This window comes from Entelurus aequoreus, linkage group LG02 (assembly GCF_033978785.1).
Source record: "Entelurus aequoreus isolate RoL-2023_Sb linkage group LG02, RoL_Eaeq_v1.1, whole genome shotgun sequence".
NCBI lineage: Eukaryota > Metazoa > Chordata > Actinopteri > Syngnathiformes > Syngnathidae > Entelurus > Entelurus aequoreus.
Genome location: NC_084732.1, coordinates 45,822,064 through 45,844,987, shown reverse-complemented (window position 1 = coordinate 45,844,987; position 22,924 = coordinate 45,822,064). Strand labels below are relative to the sequence as shown.

The 22,924-nt window shown below is 40.3% G+C and overlaps 1 protein-coding gene across 1 annotated transcript in view; it reads right to left on the bottom strand.

The window, feature by feature from the left end:
* LOC133663374 (mucin-2-like) overlaps positions 1-21,816 on the bottom strand; it is a 34,683-nt gene extending 12,867 nt beyond the window's left edge. Inside the window, exons 1-5 of the mRNA XM_062067801.1 lie at positions 21,287-21,816; positions 19,412-19,492; positions 4,765-4,842; positions 508-672; positions 271-363 (exon numbers count right to left, since the gene is read on the bottom strand). Coding sequence (XP_061923785.1) covers positions 271-363; positions 508-672; positions 4,765-4,842; positions 19,412-19,492; positions 21,287-21,361 — 492 coding nt within the window. The 5' untranslated portion in view covers positions 21,362-21,816. The remainder of the gene's footprint in view (positions 1-270; positions 364-507; positions 673-4,764; positions 4,843-19,411; positions 19,493-21,286) is intronic.
* Positions 21,817-22,924: the final 1,108 nt, after the last annotated feature.

The window sequence follows — 22,924 nt, the reverse complement described above, 5'->3', positions numbered from 1 at the left end:
ACTCCATTGAATTTAGATTAATCATGATTAATCACAAGTTATTGCTCGTTTGCACAATTTAAATGATCCCAATATTTGGACACAAATACAATGTTACTGTCAAAAAAGAAATGGTAAGGAGTATCCATCCATCCACTTTCTACCACATGAGTTAATGCAGCCAGAGTATACAGTAATTAAATGCATTATTATTATTATTATTAATAGAGATGTAATGATTATAGAGCATCAGCAAACATGTACGTTTTGTAATCACATGATGTTTCTCACCCTCATTTCCTGTGAGAGTTTGTGCACAGACTGCTGCATGCCACCAAACTGCCCATACATGCGCTCTCTGACCTTCTCCAGAGAATCTCTCACCTGAATAAACACACAAGGAGAAAGCATGCAGATAGGATCTACCGTCTCACAAAGAAGCCAGCAGATATCACAACAGTGTGTGTGTGTGTGTGTATGTGTGTGTCTGCGTGTGTGTGTTCCAAGTGTCTCACATCCGCCACTCACCTCCCTGATGTACTTCATTTCATCATGAAGGTGATGGACAGTCCACTCTCGCGCCCTCACTTCTGGTACTCTGCTCGAGTTGTTCCTCTGCACCACGCCGTACATTTTGGGGCCATGATGCTGCAGCGAGGGCTCTGACAGCCCATTGGTCATGTCACCCAGGGGCTGAGGGAGAGAAGGACGCAATGCTCAGGTTTCCTTCAGCTCGGACCGTGCGTTTGTGTGCATCCTGCCGGTGCGTGCGCAATTTGTGTTTGTTGCACATGATTACAGTACATGTGTGCAGCATATTAAGTATGTGCAGCGCTGTTGCTGCTCAACAATGGAAACAGCAAGTTGGGAACGGGCGTCAAAAAATAAGGAGGTTGAACTGAGGGTGTAGTGTTTCTGCAACCCTGAACCTGAGCTGCTGTCCTTTCTGCCCGTTGGACCTCCAGCAGCCAGTAGACCAAAGCTAAGATGATGAGCAGAGCAATCTACAAATATTTAATGTCTCCTGTTTAAATTCCGTGTACTTCTGTGTAGTCCGGCGGGCCTCAGCTATGGTAATCTTGCGTCTACATTGCATTGTTTACCTGCATACACTGTTCATGGCTGATATGACTAATAAAGAAGCGTGAACCTGAGAGACATTGATAGATTTAAGTGCTTCAATGCGAGACTTTGGGGTCTCAAATTACAACCGTGTTCATTGTCTAGACGTGAAATTGCCAGCAAGCGGGTTAATTTATCATTATCGATGACATACAATGAACATATTGTCATGTCTGTTCATGTTTTTGTTTTGGTCATGCGTCATGTCTGTTCATGTTTTTGTTTTGGCCATGTGTTTGTTTTTTGGACTCTTTTTAGTTCCTGGTTGCACTTCCTTGTTTGGTTTGGTTTCCATGGTCACCCATTCGTTTTCACCTGTCTTGTCACGCACCTGTTTCACGTTTCGAGTCACGCACCTGTTTTCACTGATCACGTCACTATTTAAATCTGTCTGTTTCTGTTGTTCGTCCTGGCGTCCTCACACTCCTGCCACTCTGTTCATCCTCATGATCCATGCTGCTCTTTTTTATGCCCCTCTTCTCATGTCAAGTAAGTTTTGTTATTGTTCATAGTTTTTTGCCTTTGTGCTATAGTGTTTTATTTTCATAGCCACGTTTTGTACTTCCGCCTTTGTGCGCGCTTTTTGTTAATCCCCTTTTGAGTTAAAATATTAAACATGTCCTCACCTGCACGCCACGTATGGTCCAATTCATTTGCACCACTGGAGAACCAACCACGCCACAGACCGAGTCATGACACATATCTTTTTAGAGACTATTATGTTTCTGTATTTGTTATAGTTTAATCAGTCCCGTTGGGAGTTCACTGGTTACTGGTGGTAGCTGTTTCTTAAAGTTGCAGCGAAAGCTGCAATCTTTTAAAGCTTATTCATTTTTTAAGTATTCCTAGTAACCCTAACCTTAAAGGATTTATAAAAAAAAATGGAACACAAGTGTGTGTTCCAACTATCGTGGGATCACACTCCTCAGCCTTCCCGGTAAGGTCTATTCAGGTGTACTGGAGAGGAGGCTACGCCGGATAGTCGAAACCTCGGATTCAGGAGGAACAGTGTGGTTTTCGTCCTGGTCGTGGAACTGTGGACCAGCTCTATTCTCTCGGCAGGGTCCTTAAGGGTGCATGGGAGTTTGCCCAACCAGTCTACATGTGCTTTGTGGACTTGGAGAAGGCATTCGACCGTGTCCCTCGGGAAGTTCTGTGGGGAGTGCTCAGAGAGTATGGGGTATCGGACCGTCTGATTGTGGCGGTCCGCTCCCTGTACGATCAGTGTCAGAGCTTGGTCCGCATTGCCGGCAGTAAGTCGGACATGTTTCCAGTGAGGGTTGGACTCCGCCAAGGCTGCCCTTTGTCACCGATTCTGTCCATAACTTTTATGGACAGAATTTCTAGGCGCAGTCAGGGCGTTGAGGGGATCCGGTTTGGTGGCTGCAGGATTAGGTCTCTGCTTTTTGCAGATGATGTGGTCCTGACGGCTTCATCTGGCCAGGAACTTCAGCTCTCACTGGATCGGTTCGCAGCCGAGTGTGAAGCGACTGGGATGAGAATCAGCACCTCCAAGTCCGAGTCCATGGTTGTCGCCCGGAAAAGGGTGGAGTGCCATCTCCGGGTTGGGGAGGAGACCCTGCCCCAAGTGGAGGAGTTCAAGTACCTAGGAGTCTTGTTCACGAGTGAGGGAAGAGTGGATCGTGAGATCGACAGGTGGATCGGTGCGGCGTCTTCAGTAATGGGGACGCTGTATCGATCCGTTGTTGGTGAAGAAGGAGCTGAGCCGGAAGGCAAAGCTCTCAATTTACCGGTCGATCTACGTTCCCATCCTCACCTATGGTCATGAGCTTTGGGTTATGACCGAAAGGACAAGATCACAAGTACAAGCGGCCGAAATGAGTTTCCTCCGCCAGGTGGCGGGGCTCTCCCTTAGAGAAAGGGTGAGAGCTCTGCCATCCGGGGGTAGCTCAAAGTAAAGCCGCTGCTCCTCCAAATCGAGAGGAGCCAGATGAGGTGGTTCGGGCATCTGGTCAGGATGCCACCCGAACGCCTCCCTAGGGAGGTGTTTAGGGCACGTCCAACCGGTAGGAGGCCACGGGGAAGACCCAGGACACGTTGGGAAGACTATGTCTCCCGGCTGGCCTGGGAACGCCTCGGGATCCCCCGGGAAGAGCTGGACGAAGTGGCTGGGGCGGGGGAAGTCTGGGCTTCCCTGCTTAGGCTGCTGCCCCCGCGACCCGACCTCGGATAAGCGAAAGAAGATGAATGGATGGAACACAAGTACTGTATTGATTTTGTGGCACACAGACTTAAAAGTAGATGCTAGGTGGCAGTAAAAGCACATGCTCAAAGCTAATTGTCAAATTAGTGTTCTTTTTTAATTTATTTCTAAGTAATAATGGTAATCATTAATTATAAATACAGAAAAAAACACCCCAAAGACTTCCTTATTGTCCACTGTCTGCTCTGTTGCAGACCTTCTTCATGTATGTTTGACGTTTGAAAAGTGTCTGTCCAGCTTAAACATTCATTTGCATTCCAAAACACTTTTAACTTCGCACATTTGAGCATTTGTGAACTGTTGAGAGCGATCAATAGTGGTAATTTTAGTTGGTAAATGAGAAACAATGAGAGATTTTCATTACACTTCAACATCTTAGTCATGTAAAGGCTACTTCTTTACTAAGTCAGCATGACAAATTAAAACCTGTTCTTAATTGTTTTACCCTGGATAAATGAAGGTTAAATAAGTATATAACTACATGTAAACTAGGAAGTAATTGTTTATATGCTACATTACCCAGAAGGCTTAGAGCACTGTAGACAGGAACAGGAAGTATGTCTGAGGTACCTTGTTTGATCAATTAAGAGTTAATATGTTGGTACACGTTGTTGTTTCTGCTTCGTCTACACAAGAAACAAACACAAGTTTTGATTGGACAGTTGATGAGCGCCGCTTAGAGACAAATTTGATTGGTGAAAATGAAGCAGATTCGCCAAACCGTGCGGGGAAGTTGTGAGGCTGCACATCATTTGCGGGGATTGGCACCATCACAAAATCCTGGTGAGACTGATTAATATCTATTTGTAAACACCCTAAAATAATCGTCTGATACAACATACATCTATGTCACTTTGTCAGCTATGTGCAAATCCCATAATCATCATAATACACATTTTATCATTGTGAGTATATGTCAATGAAATTAAATATGATATTTATTAATATGGTTGATACTGTCAAGTATCAAGCGATTATGTATTGTAATGTATTAAGAATTAGATTATCTGACTAATGGGGCAGGACATTATAAGCTTTTGATTCTTCCTGATCCTTTTCTGATGCACACCTTGTTTCTTTCTTTCCTTTAAATTTGATTATTAATATTATTGTTGTGGGTTTTTTTTTTGCAGATGAAGATATTGTATTGGGGATACTTATTTGTTTAAATGGTCTGTAGTTTTCAAAATAAAATGAAATTAATGCCATATGTTTATTAATGTATAACGGTTTACAACTATACTTGCATCATACTCAAAGATGGATGTAATATTTTGACTCTCTTGAAGCTAAAAGAGGTTTGTTCAATGCCTCCCAGACAATGTCAGTCCACACTGAGCATTATTATTTTTCTACTGGTAGAATTAATGATACAGTTCTTCAATCGGATGTCATTATTATTAATGTCATTATTAATGTCTAATGTGTTGGTTGTCTACCTGCGTGGGTGACTCTCTGCCAGCTGGCCTCTCCCTTTGGATGAGCCTATTCCTCGTTTTCCAGTCATCTTTGTTATCCTGCACAAAGACAAAACACATACTCATCAACAAGACGGGACTTTCAAACATGATCAAACTCATGGTTTTTTTTCTCAACTTAAAGTTAAAGTTAAAGTTAAAGTACCAATGATTGTCACACACACACTAGGTGTGGTGAAATTTGTCTTCTGCATTTGACCCATCACCTTGTTCACCCCCTGGGAGGTGAGGGGAGCAGTAGGCAGCAGCAGTGGCCACACCCGGGAATCATTTTTGGGGATTTAACCCCCAATTCCAACCCTTGATGCTGAGTGCCAAGCAGGGAGGTAATGGGTCCCATTTTTAAGTCTTTGGTATGACTTGAACTCACGACCTACCGATCTCAGGGTGCGGACACTCTAACCACAAGGCCACTGAGCAGGTTACTGCAACTTACTGCCGACAAACATCCATCTTTTGTCCCATTCCCACCACCAAATATCCAGGAGCTTTCATTTCTAAAAAGTACTACGGCTGTTCTTCGCTACAATGCGCTTTTAATGTCACAGCTGAAGCTACAATACAGATAAAAAAACAATTTTAAGCATATTGTAAATTTTTTGGCCTAAATAAAGTGTTAAATTAAGGGTTAAATTACAGTAAGTGTTATTGATGTCTTATATGTATCAGAGTGCAGTATTTGTCTTATTTTCTATAATGTTGTTGCGATTGATAAAGATATATTTCCCAAGCCAGACTTCCGTTTCTGGGTTCAAAGTAAACCATGTTTACAACAACGGGCTGCTAACTATCTTCACCGCGACAATCTCAGATTGACTAATTTTGGCAGACATTTTTAAAGGACTTCATCTTCAATCCCTGCCTCATCAACAACACATCTCCACACTAGTGAGACTTTGACGTGATCAATACCAAAAGACAACAGCAGGACGTAGCATCGGACATCCAGCGCAGCCCTCTTGGTTCAAGATGCACTCCATCTTCAACATCAGTAACACAACTTTGGCGTGAGCACTGTGGAATGTCAACGCAGGAGATACATTGCTAAGAAGACAGAATGCTAACAACAAAGCTAATGATCTTAGCTAAGACTTTTGACAAAGTTTGTGTTGAAACGATGTACACTTGTGGTTTCAGCACATGGAAACCCGGCTACCGCTGAGTACTACAATCTACAGTAGAATACACTCAAGGCTACTATATTGGTCAAGTGTAAAGGTGACTAGATAGGTTTTTGTTCAAGTTTAGAGGGATCTAATAATGTTTAAAAACAATATTTAAAAGGTCGTAAACGGCTTTTTATGCAGAAAATGTCCAGTACTAATCATCCGTAATAAACAAGGGATGAATATATGTGTGACTCCTCCGAAAAGGTCAGGAACTTCATTTCCAACCCTTGATGCTGGTTCAGGTGTAACACTCCTGTGGTGGAAAAGAGGCTGATGTTTCTCAACTAACATTCCAGACCCGTTGTCCATCAAAGGAGGCGTCAGTCTCTACATGGGGTCGAGATAAGAGCGAGGAGGACCAGAACAAAGACCTCAGTGTTGTTGTTGTATAGAGGAAGGCCAGCCTCATATTTCTCCACCATTTCACTTTACTTCTGACAAATGATAAGTGCCTCTCAACAATGCTGCCATGTGCTGTTGAAATGCGTCCAAACACACACTGCTCAAAGTGTTTGCACCATTGTGTTGGAAAGGAGTACGTTTATTTCACTTTGTTTTGTTGCCATGAGGAGAAAGAAGAAAATAATGTACCCTAAAAACAATAGCTTGATTAAAAAAAATACTGCAAACAATCATAGAAGCATATATAGATTATATAAAGTAAGGGTGTCAAATTCCATCCATATTCTGCCGCTCGTCCCTTACTGGGTCGCGGGGGCTGCTGGAGCCTGTCCCAGCTGCATTCGGGCAGTAGGCGGGGTACACCCTGGACAAGTCACCACCTCATCACAGGGCCAACACAGATAGACAGACAACATTCACACTCACATTCACACACTAGGGACCATTAAGTGTTGCCAATCAACCTATCCCCAGGTGCATGTCTTTGGAGGTGGGAGGAAGCCGGGGTCAGAGGGAGAACATGCAAACTCCACACAGAAAGATCCCGGGACCTTCGTATTGTGAGGCACACGTACTAACCCCTGTTCCACCATGCTACCCGGGGGTCAAATTTTAATTACAGTCTTATTTGGCGCATTATATTTTGAATCGCGTTATGAAAGTTTTTCATCTCTAACGTTATAGTCTCTGTAGCTTCATTACTTTATTTTGTGATGATGAACAAGTACATGTTTGATGTTCTATTGTAAATAACTACACTTCATATTGTCTAAAGCAGACAAATAGCAACACGTTCCACATGAAATACTTGCTTTTGTATGTTTCCAGAAGTGTTTTTACTCTTTTTTAAACTTCAGCATTTTAATTGAACTTGGTGTTTTATTTTAGTATATGGCTAAGGCTGAATCTGTTTAAGTCTGTTAAAAACAATAAATTACTTCAATATACCATTTTTTTGTTACATATACATTTTTTGATCTGCCACAATAATGTCCATCCATTCATCCATTTTCTACCGCTTGTCCCTTTTGGGTTTGCGGGAGGTGCTGGAGCCTATCCCAGCTGCACACTGGCGGAAGGCGGGGTGCACCCTGGACAAGTCGCCACCTCATCACAGGGCCAACACAAATAAACAGACAACATTCACACACTAGGGTCAATTTAGTGTTGCCAATCAACCTATCCCCAGGTGCATGTTTTTGAAGGTGGGAGGAAGGCGGAGTACCCGGAGGGAACCCACACAGTCACGGGGAGAACATGCAAACTCCACGCAGAAAGACCCTGAGCCCGGGATCGGACTCAGGACCTTCGTATTGTACGCACTAACCCCTGTGCCACATTAATGTAATACATCTAAATGAAAATACCTAAAATGGAAGGCTTTTCTCAGCATTTTTATGTAAGATTTAAAAAAGGTTAACTAGATTAATTAGTTACAACTCATAATTAATTAATCACATTTTTTAATCGCTTGGCACTATAAATGTATTTGATCATAGCTTTGTAATTATTATCAAATAAGAAGCTTGAAATAAAACATATTTATTTAACATCGGAAGTTCCACTGACTTATCCAAACAACGTAAATGTGTGTCTTTGGAGTAATTACATGGCAGTACAACAGTAAAACACTTTAATGAGTCATTCAAAGCGCACAAAGGTTCTCTTGTGTCGTGTGGCTTTATTAGGAAGTACAAAAGGTGGACTCATTCAAGGATTGAGTCAAGGCCACTTTGAGGTGAATGAACCTTTGGGGTAAAAACATCCAAAACAGCCAAGGAGGAGACGTCTTTTGTGTGAAGACGACATATCGAGTCTCAGCTAGGACATAATGGCCACTTGGATGATGTCCTTGTTGTGTCAGATTCCGGGACACTCCCTTTCTATATTTGTAGCTCACACAAACACACTTTTGTCTGGATATTGCATGTCTGGATTAAATGTACAACACTGTTCTTGTACCCTTCTCAGAATGCTGCCAACAATGCATGACATCTCAGAAACTAAACATCCCCAAAAGAAGCACCAGCAGCATTATCTTGTTCGTTGCCTTTTTTTGTTTTTTTTACTTCTTTTGACATTAAAGATCATTCATACTTGCCAACCCTCCTGAATTTTTCGGGAGACTCACGAATTTCAGTGCCTCTCCCGAAAATCTCCCGGGACAACCATTCTCCTGAATTTCTCCCGATTTCCAGTCACTATTTGATGTATATAAATATATATATATATATATATATATATATATATATATGTATATATATATATATATATATATATATATATATATATATATATATATATATATATATATATATATATATATATATATATATATATATATATATATATATATATATATATATATATATATATTTGTATATATGTATATATATATTTGTATATATATATATATATATATATATATATATATATATATATATATATATATATATATATATATATATATATATATATATATATATATATATATATATATATATGTATATATATATATATAAGAAATACTTCAATTTCAGTGAATGGGTGAGGGCCGACATCCGGGCAACTGAGCTACATACGGGTTCTTCGAGCCATAGCAACCAGACTGGCGTTGAAAACAAACCGTTGCCATTACTCTTTAACCTGTCGACCTACGCTGGTTAAACCCGTCATTCTGCCTCCAAAATGCCGAAAAACTGTGTTGTTTTTGGTTGTGCTAACCACAACTGGAAACAGGGAAAACAAAGGTTGTATTTTGTTCTGCCAAAGCGTGATAAGAGCCCACAGAGACGAGACAAATGGCTCGCAGCTTTACACTGGGAAAACGAGGACAGTTCTCACTGGAGTCCCCAAAGTCCCGGGTCGTGTGTTCGGATCACTTCGTTTCTGGTAAATATAAGGAACAAAAATCCACCTTCTTAACCACAACTTGGCTATACGTCCGTGCTAATGTTGTACTTGTTGAATTTGTACCTCATAACGTTCGACAGCTGAAGTTGTTGTTGTACAAAAATAACATGCGGTATATACTATATAGTCTATAGCCTAGCTAGCTATTTTTGAAAACCGGACAACGAGAGGATACCAAAGGCAGCGTTAAGATGGACACCACTGGGAAAACATAAGCCAGGGCGGCCAAAGAACACCTGGCGAAGAACAGTTGAAGGGGAGCTGAAAGAGATGAAGCTTACATGGGGCGAGGCACAGAGACGAGCACAGCAGCGAGATGAATGGCGTCGAGTCGTCGAAGCCTTATTTCCCATCTGGGAAGAAGGGGATTAAGTTAAGTAAGTAATTTTTTTATGTAATTGTTCACCTTACAAAAAAAATGTGTTGTCTAACATGAACACAAACTAACCCGCATGCAGACATGACGTCACGTGCGCTGCAGTGTTTATGGAAGTAAACATGGCTTCAATTCTAGTAGGTATCATTCTGGCACATGTGTGGTAATTACAAGGATTTTGTTCAAGCAAAGTCTAAATTTTCTGAACTGAATTATTGCGCGTAGAAGATTAAGAAGGAGGAGGCCAAGCTTTTCTGGTCTGGCATTGACGCGAGTTCCTAAGTTATTATTTTTGTCTGTTTTATTTCTCATTTGTCAACTATTTATTTTGCAATTGTCAATTTTAATCGCTTTTTGATGACGTTTTGGTCAAATGAACGCGACCGGAGTGTTCAGACTGCAGTTGCAGCGCATACATCTCTGATTTATATCCACGTACAAAAGAGGCTTGGGTCGGATTTGAAAACATTTAAATTGTATTGTTCACATTGAAATGAAAAAAGTCGATACAGATCACACGTGGGAAAAACAATTGGAATTGACTTGCAGTGTTAACAAGGCCTGGAAACAGGTGAGGGGAAAGGAGCTGACAACAGGGGTAAAGTAACCACTTAATATGCCAACAAAGAAATAAAAACTAAGAAAATAAGAGTGCAAACAGGAAATTATACAAAACAAAGAAGCATAATGAACAAAGTGTAAAAGTGTCTTAAAGGATCATAGCATCTTTGTTAGGTGGCAATTGTTCAATCTGGGAAACTTGCAGGTTGATGACATGTTTCTGACTTCAAACTGGAAGTAGCTGATCACATTCTTTTAAAAACACTCACTCTCCAAATCCTCTAACGCAGCGTTTTTCAGCCACACACTACTGTGCCGTGAAATATTGTCTGGTGTGCAGTGGGAAATTATAGAATTTTACTAATCTCTTTAAATGGTCTAAATACATTTTTTGCAAACCAATATTTATAATCCGCAAATAATGTACTGTTGTTGAGGGTCTGTGCTGTCTAGAGATCGACAGAGTAACCGTGTAAATACTCTTCCATGTCAGTAGGTGGCAGCAGGGCAGTTAGCTAATTGCTTTGTCGGCCTATTTTGAGACAAGAGAATTAGTGATGCATGGATGGTTATGGTTTGAATTAATATCAAACAATTGTGGCAGGTATTTGATGAGAACAACTTTATAGTTTCAATAAAGGCTGCTGAGTTTCATCAGTCAGTGTTCAAAAATTCAGTTCAGAAAAATTCAGTGCAAAAAAATTTAGAGCAGAAAAATTTGCCGCTTCAAAACACAAGACCCACTTCCGGTAAATTAAGACTAAAACAATCGATGCTGTCACATAACCAGCCAATGAGGTATCAAGTTTGAAGTCACGTGACACAGGTCTTACATGCAGCCAGGCCATGTAATCTCTGTACTTTATTTCAACTGTGGAGGTTTCTGTGATTTAATGAAATACATCCCAAGATTCCGCAAAAAAAGGATTAAAGCAGATCACACGATCGTACAAACACCTACACAACAATGACGGATACTAAAAACATAACAACAGACTATTTCAAAAAGGAAATACAATTTTTGTTTTTTACTGGATAAGACACTCAGAATGTACATGAAAATACAGATTGTGGAATTACAATATTCACTATTAACAATAAAACACTGAATATTGAGAATATATGAACGTTGCTCCTCTACTTCCCAGACCAGACGTCCTATATAATCGAGTAAGAACAAAAAAAGATGCAACAAACACAGCAAAACATAAACGCAAAGGATAAAAAACATAGGATAGGATAAGAAAGACTTTTATTTATCCCACAATGGGGAAATTACGTTGTTCCAGTTCAGGTTTTTACATACAGTAACATAAGTAAAACATAATGAAAAACAAACAAATAGTAATAAATATAGATATTAAGTTAAACTTAAAGTACCAATGATTGTCACACACACACTAGGTGTGGCGAAATTATTCTCTGCATTTGACCCGTTACCCTCGATCACCCTCTGGGAGGTGAGGGGAGCAGTGAGCAGCAGGGAATAATTTTTGGTGATTGCACACTAATATGTGTAAATAAATACAAAAAACACTAACATCGGTATTACACACCAATGAAAAAGCTGCCAGTAATCACACAAGTGTTTTGTAAAGTCTAATGGTTGTGGGTAGAAAGGACCTGCGATAGTGTTATTTCTTCCACTGTGGATGTGACAGTCTAATGCTGACGGAGCTACTCAGGGCCTCCACAGTGCCGTGCATGGGGTGAGACAGATTAGACCAGACCTGGGCATTCTGCGGCCCGCGGGTCGCATCCGGCCCTTTGTACGTCCCTGTCTGGCCCGTGTGAGGCCAATCATAAATTACAAAATACATTTTAAAAAGTATCTATTTCGAGTGTGCAATACAACGGTGCTGCTTTTGTTTTGAAAAGCGTTATTTGTCTTACTTCCGTGTGGACGTATGCTCGTGCGCGCAGCGGCAATCACAAATTACAAAATAAATTTAAAAAATATCTATGTCGTGCGTGCAATACAACTGTGCTGCTTTTATTTTGAAAAGTGTTATTTATGGGCGTATGTCCTGTGAGGGAAGGCACACTGCGACAAGTGATGCACGGTTATCCCAGAGACGCTAAAAAGAGAAAAGTTGATGACGAATGGCGTGTTTTAAAAAAGACATGGACTGCCAACTAAAGGTAAAGCCGTGTGCTTAATTTGTGGTACACAGCTTGCTGTGTTTAAAGAATATAGTGTAACTACCTGCTGAAGTTGATGTTGTCTTCTTGAGTTGCGGAAGGAGTGAGGATAGACGTGCGTGTGGAAGGAACGAGATAAGTTGAGCTGTGTTAGTATAGCTTGCTCAATAAAAGTTCAAAAAGAGCGTCAGACTTGGTGTGCACTTCTTCTGGACGCTACAATTGATGTCAGAAGTAAAACTTTGTGCATACTGCGCTGCTTAATTGTGTGCTCAGCCTGCTAAGTCATCGGGAGGTACGTGCCACCATGTTTCCTGGCGACTTTGTCAAGATAGAACGGGAGGGAACGGACATTGTGTGCAGACTTAAGGTGCCGGCAGCGACTGCAGATGTATGTGTGAATCCAGGACGTGAGGAGCTCGCCGCAAAGCGAGAGAGAAAGGGAGGAAGGACAGAGGCAGCGTCTATAGGTGCAGCGCACGCTGCTTGGCATGGAAGAATTCCGCCCTCAATGAAGACTCCCAGGTTTGATGGCAAGGCGAACTGGGAGGCATTTCATCCCACTTCTGACTCCAATTGTAGCGTCCAGAAGAAGTGCACACCAAGTCTGATGCTCTTTTTAAACTTTTATTGAGCAACCTATACTAACACAGCTCAACTTATCTTGTTCTTTCCACACGCACGTCTATCCTCACTCCTCATTTCCGCAACAGCAACGCTTCCTCCTTCTTCGCCAATCACCTTACAGGCGTGCTACGTTCACAACAAAGAGGATGCAGGATAAAGTGACAGAAATTGAATTTTTTGCATGGTATTACACATCAGGAAGCGTTGTGTAAGAAAGTGTTAAAAATAAAACCATCAAAAGCCATCTGCTTTTGAATAAAGATAAGCTAGGTTAAATGAAAATATTATTATTATTATTATTTATCTTACGGTATATCGAAAATAATTTGAGCAAAATTTTTTTGAAATATTGTCGGTGTGGCCCTCCAGCAGTGCTCAGGTTGCTCATGCGGCCCCCGGTAAAAATTAATTGCCCACCCCTGGATTAGACATTATGGATGTCAACTTGGTCAGCATTCTTCTGTCAGCTACCTCCTCAATTCTGTCTAGTGGGCAGCCTAGGACGGAGTCAGCTCTCTTAATCAGTTTATTAAATTTGTTCCTGTCTCTGACGGTGCTGCCCCCACCCCAGAAAAAGACGGCATAGAATACTGCAGAAGCCACCACAGTGTCTTAAAGGTGCGCAGCAGTGACCCGCACACCCCGAAGGACCTCAGTCTCCTCAAGAAGTGTAGGCGACTTTGACTCTTCTTGCACACAGCGTTTAAATTGTAAGTCCAGTTTATTGTTGAGGTGAACACCCAGGTATTTAAATGAGTTCGCTATTTCTATATCTGATCCCTGGATGTTATGTGGGTGTGGATGGTGGAGCTCAATCACAAGCTCTTTTGGTTTAACTGGTGTTCAAGTGCAGGTGATTACGTGCACACCAGTCGATGACGCTTGAGATGACTTCTAGGTATTCCTGCTCGCTCAAAAACACATCCCACCACTGTGGAGACGTTTGAGATCTTCTGCAGATGGCAGGGGATGGAGTCGTGCCTGAAGTCTGAGGTATAGAGCATGAACAGGTAAAGTGAGAGCACCGTCCCTTGGAGAGCCCCTGTGCTGCAAAATACCACTTTGGAAGAACAGTCACGCAGACTCATGTACTGTGTAAACAAGCCCCGCCCACTCTGCTTCATGCCTGGTCAGCATGGAGCTGCTGTGACGTAGTTCCTATGGTTACTATCAATGTTCCCTCTAATTTTTCATGTGTGTGAGCAAACGCACAAACTCCCTGAGCATTCAGTGGAGCACATGTGAGCAACATCAGACAAGTGCACACTGTGGCCACACCAGCGTCACACCTGTCCCAAACCTGACATCATAACAATTTAAATGTTTTATTAAAATTATTTTCTGATATAAGTGATTTTGCCCCCTTACAATGACAATAACAAAAAAAACATGTTTTTCATGACCTATGTGCTAGTATTGTATGTCTGACTGTGGGTCCTGCCTTTAAAAGAAATGTTACCCCTTTCAGAGATTACATTTAGTTCCTGTAACTTTCTGTCTGTAAAATACATCTTTTTATTAGCATTTATGAAATCTAGTGACAACATTTCATGAATAATATCCTTCGATTAACATCCTTAATAAATGGCAGTAAAATAAGCACGCATCCGATTGAGGAGTCAGAGTGTTACAACCTGGCATTTACACAATGTGTGGCGTTGGGGTTGTCCGACTTTTTGTGTGGCCATAAACGCAGCACTGGCTAAGTGCCATGAGTGTGTGTGTTGGTGCAGGTGAGACAGAGCGAGCGGCTTCTGTTGATATGACGGATGACAAAGTTGGTTTAAGCCTGGTTTGTATGGCAGAAAATGACCAGTTTTTCTAGATAAAAATTTTTTTACTCATGTTTTTGGTGTGGTTTTTGCTCAAATAAAGTGATTGATGGAATTCCTGTCCGTAAAGTGTCTCGACAGACGATAATTGAACTGTGTTGACAAAGATTGTTTTATTCATTGGGGCCACTCTTGTTGTCACCTGTCACTCACAGAGTTGCATTGCAAAATCATACAGAATAAATTGTAATGTGTTTATTTCGTTTAGAGTTCAGATGGGATTTTTGATTTTCTGAGCGGCATTAATTTGCTGTGCGCAGAGGATGCGTGAGCAGTGCGCAATTACGCAGGTGCGCACCTTAGAGGGAACGTTGGTTACTATGAGTTTTTTCTTGCCCTGATGTAGGATCTGAGCCGAGGATTCCGTTGTGGCTTGTGCAGCCCTTTGAGACACTTGTGATTTAGAGCTATATAAGTAAACTTTGATTGATTGATTGATTACCGTTGTAACCCTTATGTCACTTAAAAGTGAAGATTCTCACCATTGGAATAATTTCTATAGCTGGAAAACATCCAGCGGGCCGCATTGAAATGTTTATCATGTTTTATTATGCCCAGCTAACTGCCTTTTTGCTGCTTTGCAAGACCTGTGTCAAATGACACATATGTTGACACCTCATTGGCTGATTCTGAGACAGGATCGATTGCTTCAGTCTTAATTTACCGAAAGTGGGACTTGTGTTTTCAAGCAGCAAATTTGTCTGCACTGAATTTTAAAACACACACAATTTTCTACCAAATGCCAAAAATTCAGTTACATAAAGTCAGTGTCAAAAACAATCTTTCGTATAAAATACACAAATTAACCTTCATACATATATAGGAGTGATGCGTCTTTCCCGGTAACAGTAAATATACACCATTCATGAATGGATTTGACGTACTCACACATGCACAAACCTTCTAATTACAAAACCCAAAACCAGTGATGTTGGCACGTACTGTAAATCAAACATAAAAACAAAATACAATGATTTGCAAATCCTTTTCAACTTATACTCAATTGAATAGACTGCAAAGACAAGATATTTAATGTTGCGCCTAGAACAATCCAGACGGTTCTTTTCCTTTTTGGTCTGGAGGGCACGACGTCCACAGTTTCCAAAAACAATTTGAAATGTGGACTCGTCAGACCACAGAACACTTTTCCACTTTGCATCAGTCCATCTTAGATGAGCTCTGGCCCAGCGAAGCCGGCGGCGTTTCTGGGTGTTGTTGATTAATGGCTTTCACTTGGCATAGAAGAGTTTTAACTTGCAATTACGTAGGTAGCGACAAACTTTAGTTACTGACAGTGGTTTTCTGAAGTGTTCCTGAGCCCATGTGATGATATCCTTTACACACGGATATCGTTTTTTGATGCAGTACTGCCTGAGGGATCGAAGGTCACAGGCTTAGCCGCTTACGTGCACTGATTTCTCCAGATTGTCTGAACCTTTTGATGATATTACGGACCGTAGATGGTGAAATCCCTAAATTCCTTGCGATAGTTTGTTGAGAAATCTTGTTCTTAAACTGTTCGACAATTTGCTCACACATTTGTTCACAAAGTGGTGACCCTTGCCCCATCCTTGATTGTGAATGACTGAGCATTTCAAGGAAAGTGCTTTTATTCCCAATCATGGCACCCACCTGTTCCCAATTAGCCTGTTCACCTGTGGAATGTTCCAAATAAGTGTTTGATGAGCATTCCTCAACTTTCTCTGTCTTTTTTTCCACTTGTGCCAGCTTTTTTGAAACATGTTGCAGGCACCAAATTCCAAATGTGCTAATATTTGCAAAAAATAACAAAGTTTACCAGTTCAAACATTAAACATATTGTTTTTGCAGTCTACTCAATTGAATTTAGGTTGAAAAGGATTTGCAAATCATTGTATTCTGTTTTTATTTACGATTTACACAATGTCCCAACTTCACTGGTTTTGGGTTTTGTAGAAAAGTTATGTCACAGGAACGATAAAGCAAAATTTTAAAATATCCGCTTTGAGACCTGAATCGACAAAGCTTGATGTGTTCATCTAAGAATCACTGTATTTTATTTGCATGTTAGCAGACAGTTGCTATGCTTCTGTGTTACAGTTACAGGAACTTTTTTCACAACATGTCCTAGCATTCTCACAATCATTTTAGTGCTAAAGTCAAAGTGAGGAAATTAGAACTGCTAACAACGGTGGGGGGAAAAAGCAGGTCAATTCATTTATTTTCTACATTGTTTGTACTCGTCAGGGTCACAGGGGAGTTGGGGCTTATCCCTGCTGACTTTAAGACGCAAGAGGCGGGGTCAACCCTGGACTGGTCGCGGGTCAATGACAATGACACGTCCACAAACAACCTTTCACACTAACATTCACACCTGGGGCTTATCGTATTAAGTGTGCATATGCACACAAACCTGGCGTACGCACCTTTTCACGGCAAAGTTGAGATGTATAAAGAGTGAAATGAACGTGGAAAATTGTGGTGCCTCACGCCAACTTTACTTTACCTCCACTTGCCACCACTCCTCTGGTCTGAGCTGGCCCCTTTACCTGTCCCTGATTGATAAGCCGGACACACCTGTACCTGTCGCTGACTAAAATAATAAAGTATAATAAATGTATGTAGAGTATGTTGCTTTGCGCTTCATACGCTTGTTTGCTCTCTGTGCACTTTCCAGCTGCACATCTTTGGGGGTTTTGTGTGTTGTACATGTGTTTTCCCTAATTAAGAAGGCTTTTTTCTGCACTTGCCTGCCATCTCTGTATGCCAGGGTCCAGACAAGAATAGAATGTAACAGGAATAGATTAATCCCATTGTTAGCCACCTCATACTAGCATTTTTTTAAATATATATTTAGTAGACACAGACAAGGGAACGATTGTGTGTTCTTGTCTCACATTTGGATTGTAGATGATGGGCAAAATCCTCCCCAAAAAGTAGAATAAATGATTTTCATGATGTGTGCCACCATTATGAATTCCATTGATGCCATATTGACTTAACTGTGCCTTTATCCAGATCAGTTATTCTTAAACTGTTGTACTTGTACCACTAGTGTTATGCGGTATAGCTCGGTTGGTAGAATGGCCGTGCCAGCAACTTGAGGGTTCCGGGTTCGATCCCCGCTTCCGCCATCCTAGTCACTGCCGTTGTGTCCTTGGGCAAGACACTTTACCCACCTGCTCCCAGTGCCACCCACACTGGTTTAAATGTAACTTAGATATTGGGTTTCACTATGTAAAAGCGCTTTGAGTCACTAGAGAAAAGCGCTATATAAATATAAATTCACTTCACTTCACTATGCGGGCTCCATCTAGTAGTACGCCAAAAAAAAAAATCACTTGATTAATGTAGGGTGTTTTATTTTCCTATCAAACACAGTATTACTGTTCAAACTGTGTGCAATGTTACAGTGGCCAAAAATAATAAATATACCTGTTAAATAAAACCTCAACTTTGTTTTTCATGAATACTTAGGCCTACTACACTACGGGATTTTAATGCAGGTCATTAAGGTGGTAGTTTTTCTGAGGTGGTACTTGATGAAAAACATTTGAGAACCACTGATCTAGAGCTTTAGCAAAAGGTAACAATAGGTTCCACCTTCCTCTTCAAAGCTAGGCAACACATTTTTAATTTTAGAAAGGTGTGCAACAGCTGGCCTGCTTTTACTGAGTATGACTCCCAAGCACCTCATGAGTCATAAAACTGAACATTGTGTGAACGTTGATGTGCTGATTTATTTGTGTCATAGCAAACCAATTAAAATACACGTCATGGCAGGCGACACGTGCGTTCCTCGCCTGTCAGTGTTCTACCCGTTAGGACCACACCCACGAGAAAGGGAAGCACACTCCCTGATTACTGAAGTGTGTTATCAGCGTGTGTGTGTGTACGCAAGACCAGGCCTGGGTCAAAGTTCACACACCACACAACCACACTTCTACTTTAACAGACACACAATAGACAACAAAACAACACGTTTCTCATCTTAATATGTGTGCACAGAAAACCCGCACAGTGCCTGCAGCGTGTGCACACAATGGAATGCAACATTTTGTTGTAGAGAATTGGTCAAAACAAAGCTACAAAGCTAACATAAGCAAACACACACATATATATATATATATATATATATATATATATATATACATACATATATACATATATATTTACAGTATATATATTCATGATATATATATATATATATATATATATATATATATATATATACGTATATATATACGTATATATATATATATATATATATATATATATATATATATATATATATATATATATATATATATATATATATATATATATATATATATATATATATATATATATATATATATATATATATATGTATATACAGTATATGTATATATGTATGTGTATATAATATCATGCAGCTAAGGTGGTGGTGTGGATAAAATGTAGACCGCACAAATATACACTATATCACACACGCCCTTCTGTCAGGATTACATAAGACAGACATCTTGAGGAAATTTGTTTCATTTCTTTTCATTCAGACTACGTGGACCTCAGGCAGGATGGCTAAGTGTGGAATTTCAAAAGTGGATCCAGTGAAAGAGACTTACTGCATTGGAATATGCAGACCTGGCCTCCTTGTTTGCGTCATCTCCTGCGTGTAGCGTCAACCTGAGGCGTCGGATCGACCTCTGAAGAGAAAATAGTCAGGGAAAAGTTAAAGAAATATTCAATCTGTAAGAGTCCATGCATGTCCCAATACTTGACCTAGAGCAAATTGGTTGTACAGTGGTTAGCATTTTTTTATACTTGAGATTTTGTCGATGTGGCTTGTGCAGCCCTTTGAGACACTTGTGATTAAGGGCTATATAAATAAACTTTGATTGATTGATTGATTGATTGATTGATTGATTGATTGATTGATTGATTGATTGATAATGTCTTAATATTACCAGAAAATAACTTATTTTTAGAAAATATCACAAAAGGAGGTCTTTCTAAGACTCAGCGATGTGTTGTTTTTCGTCCTAATATCAACAGAGGTAAACTTATTTTTACACTTTTATGACAGTCAATAAATGTCACCAAATGAGATGCCATTTGTCATTTCTGTTAAGCATTAGTGCTTTATTGTTTTTCAGCCTAATATAACTTAGTTTTTTCACTTTTATGACATTTTAGAATGTTGAGACGCTATCTTGGGTTAACTTATTTTTACACTTGTATGACAACTGAAGAAAAAAAACTTGTGTTTCGACATAATAAAGGTTTTGTCGTGGTCACAGTTTGACCCTGGAACAGATTTTGTTTCCATTGTTGCTCTGCTGTAAGCTTCAATTATGCTTACATATTTAACGGTTTGATTGTACAGTCGTTCCTCGCCACATCGCGCTTCAAATGTTGTGGCTTCACCACATGGCAAGTTTTTGGGGGATATTTTTTTTAAAACACATTCTACAATATTTTTGGTCCTAAATTAAGCATTTTCAAGTAAAAGGTTGGCTAAATGAACTAAAAAATATCCATAATACAGTAGTATTGGCCACTAGATGAAACCAAACCAATCAGTATTTTTGTTCAGTATTGTGGCCACTGATTGGCTCAGCCTCAGAAAGCATTACTATATCGAATTAAAAGAGCGTAAAGGTGACCAACGTGTTGTATTTAATGTCTAAAGGGCGCTCATAATGTTAAAAATGTATTTAGAAGGTTGTAAACAAGTTTGAAAATATTTTATTTATAATGAATGATTCCTGCTTTGCGGAAATACAGAAATTCATGTCTGGAACCAATTAAAATTTTAAAAAATAAACACGGGACGACTGTAATTTTTAAATGCTTTTAGGTGCTCGACGACGACCTTGAAAGCCTTGAAAGGCGCCTCGTGAAATTAACGTATTTTATTTATTTATGTGGAAGCAAGTTAGTGATTTTGAAGATGTCATTGTACTTTGTAATTATTGTATTTATTTTAATAAAAATAAATACAATAAAATGTTATAATTATAAAATAATAAAAAGTAAATCAGATAAAAATACATTAATAATTATTTCATAAAATTACATAGTAATTTAAGGAAAAAATATGGAAGATATAGAAGAAATACTATAAATACTATAAAAATGTTTAGATAAATATAAGTACGCTGAAGTGTAAATAGAGTACTTAGTATTTGTGCAAGCAGGCTGAGGTGACTGGATGTTTAAGTAGTGTTGTGTCAGATCAGTGTTAAAATAAACATGAAAGCTGTCTGCCTGCAGGACATTCAGCTCCTCTTACACTGCATATTCTTCTGTTACACACATTGTATACAACACATACTGGACTGTGTTTGACAAGAGAACATGCTCAAAAGGCATGGGAGTACAGCAGTGGAGGGAGGGGTCAAAACACACATAGTAGCGTTTGCAAAATAAAGAGTAGCGTAAAAAGAAGAAGAAGAAGAAGGTTGTGAGGAAGAGTGCATGTCTGTTGTACTTCTTACCTCACTGCCAGACTCTGGAGAGTTCTCTGTAGTTGTGGTGCTGGAAAAGGATCGTCCATGTCCGGAGTGAAGCATGTCTCCTCTTGTGTCCGCTCCACGGCTCCACTTGGTGTCTCCCCGCCTTCCCCGACCCTGCAGACCCTCCTCCCACTCTTCCTCTCACTGCTCCTTCCTGAGTTGTGCTCCAACTCTCACAGGCACCATCAAGCAATTCCTCTCTAGTTAAAGCAAGGTGAGGGTCGCTGTATAACCGCACAGGTTCACACACAGCGGGGTCATTGTTCGATTCCCGGTCTGGCTGCAGCACTGTCCACCTGGCTTGACAGGCTCGTCAGTCTCTCAGCAACCACGCAGATGCTCGCTCGCTTTCTCTCTGAGCTCCCATCAGACCTGTTGGGCCACATTTCACCTGCCTGCTCCTCTGAACTGAGAGCAGGACTTGCACAGGGCGGGCCAGGCCCTCCCACCTGGCCTGGAACAGGTGGAGCTGCCAGGACAGGAAGTCTTGCCTCAAGTCACGGGGAAGAACCTTCACAATATCACTAGTAGATATTTTACAAGTAGAAACTGTACCTTCCTGAGAATGCGCATTGGAATGCTAAGAGATGATGGAAAGGCACATAATACAGTAGTTAGTACAGTATCACAACATATCATAGCAGGATCCTCATTCATGCAAACAAGTCATCAAATATGATCAAGACTTCCATATTAAAAGTTGTAGCCAATAAAAGCCAAGCTGGTCTCACATACGTGCATAAAAAGTCAAACAAAATGAGCAGGAAACATCATCATCATCAGAAGAAGAAGAGAAAATAACAACAATAAAAATAACGGAAATTTGCAATTCCGGTAAGAGTTGTGTGTGAATGCCCAATGTGAGCAAGCCGCCGGACCACCGATAAGCGTGAGTGGAACTGGAATGCTTGAATGTCCAGGGTGAGTGGAGTGTGTGGATGTTGGAACGGTTCAAATCAGTTGAGAAATGTGGGATATGCTTTAGATGCCCATTTATTGTCAATGGGGAGGAGATTCTGGGAAATCCTGGGAAAACCGGGAATTTTGCGTTCAATATATCTGAAGAATACTGTGTGTGGATGGTTAAAAGGTCGGAATCGGGTTTAAAAATGGCGCTAATTTTGAGAATTTAGGGCATTGCAGAACTATGAATACGTCCATTCATTTGAATAGGAATTTCCTGGACATTTGGGAATTTCGGGAAAACCGGGAATTTTTTAAAATATTGATACTGGCACAATTGTCCTAGATGATGTGAATGGACTGGTGTTGGAATTTTGGGAATTGGTTAAAAAATGTTGACATAGTCACAGTTTGAATTGAGAATGAGTGTTTCGGAATTCCCCGTAATTTCGGGAAAACCGGGGAATTTGTACGGTAAAAAACTAATAACTTTTGTTGTAATAACTTAGAGGAATGATTTGATGGCGGAATGGTTGGAATTGCTTGAAAGATGTGGACTCTGAATACTTTCCAGCAAGAGGTGAAAATAGAGCTTTGAAAAACCGGGAAATCTGGGAATTCCTGGAATTTTTTTGAACTTGGAAAATGGTAGTTGATTGTCCAAGGTGAATGGAGTGTGTGGATGGTGGAACAGTTTGAATCTGGTGAGAAATGTGG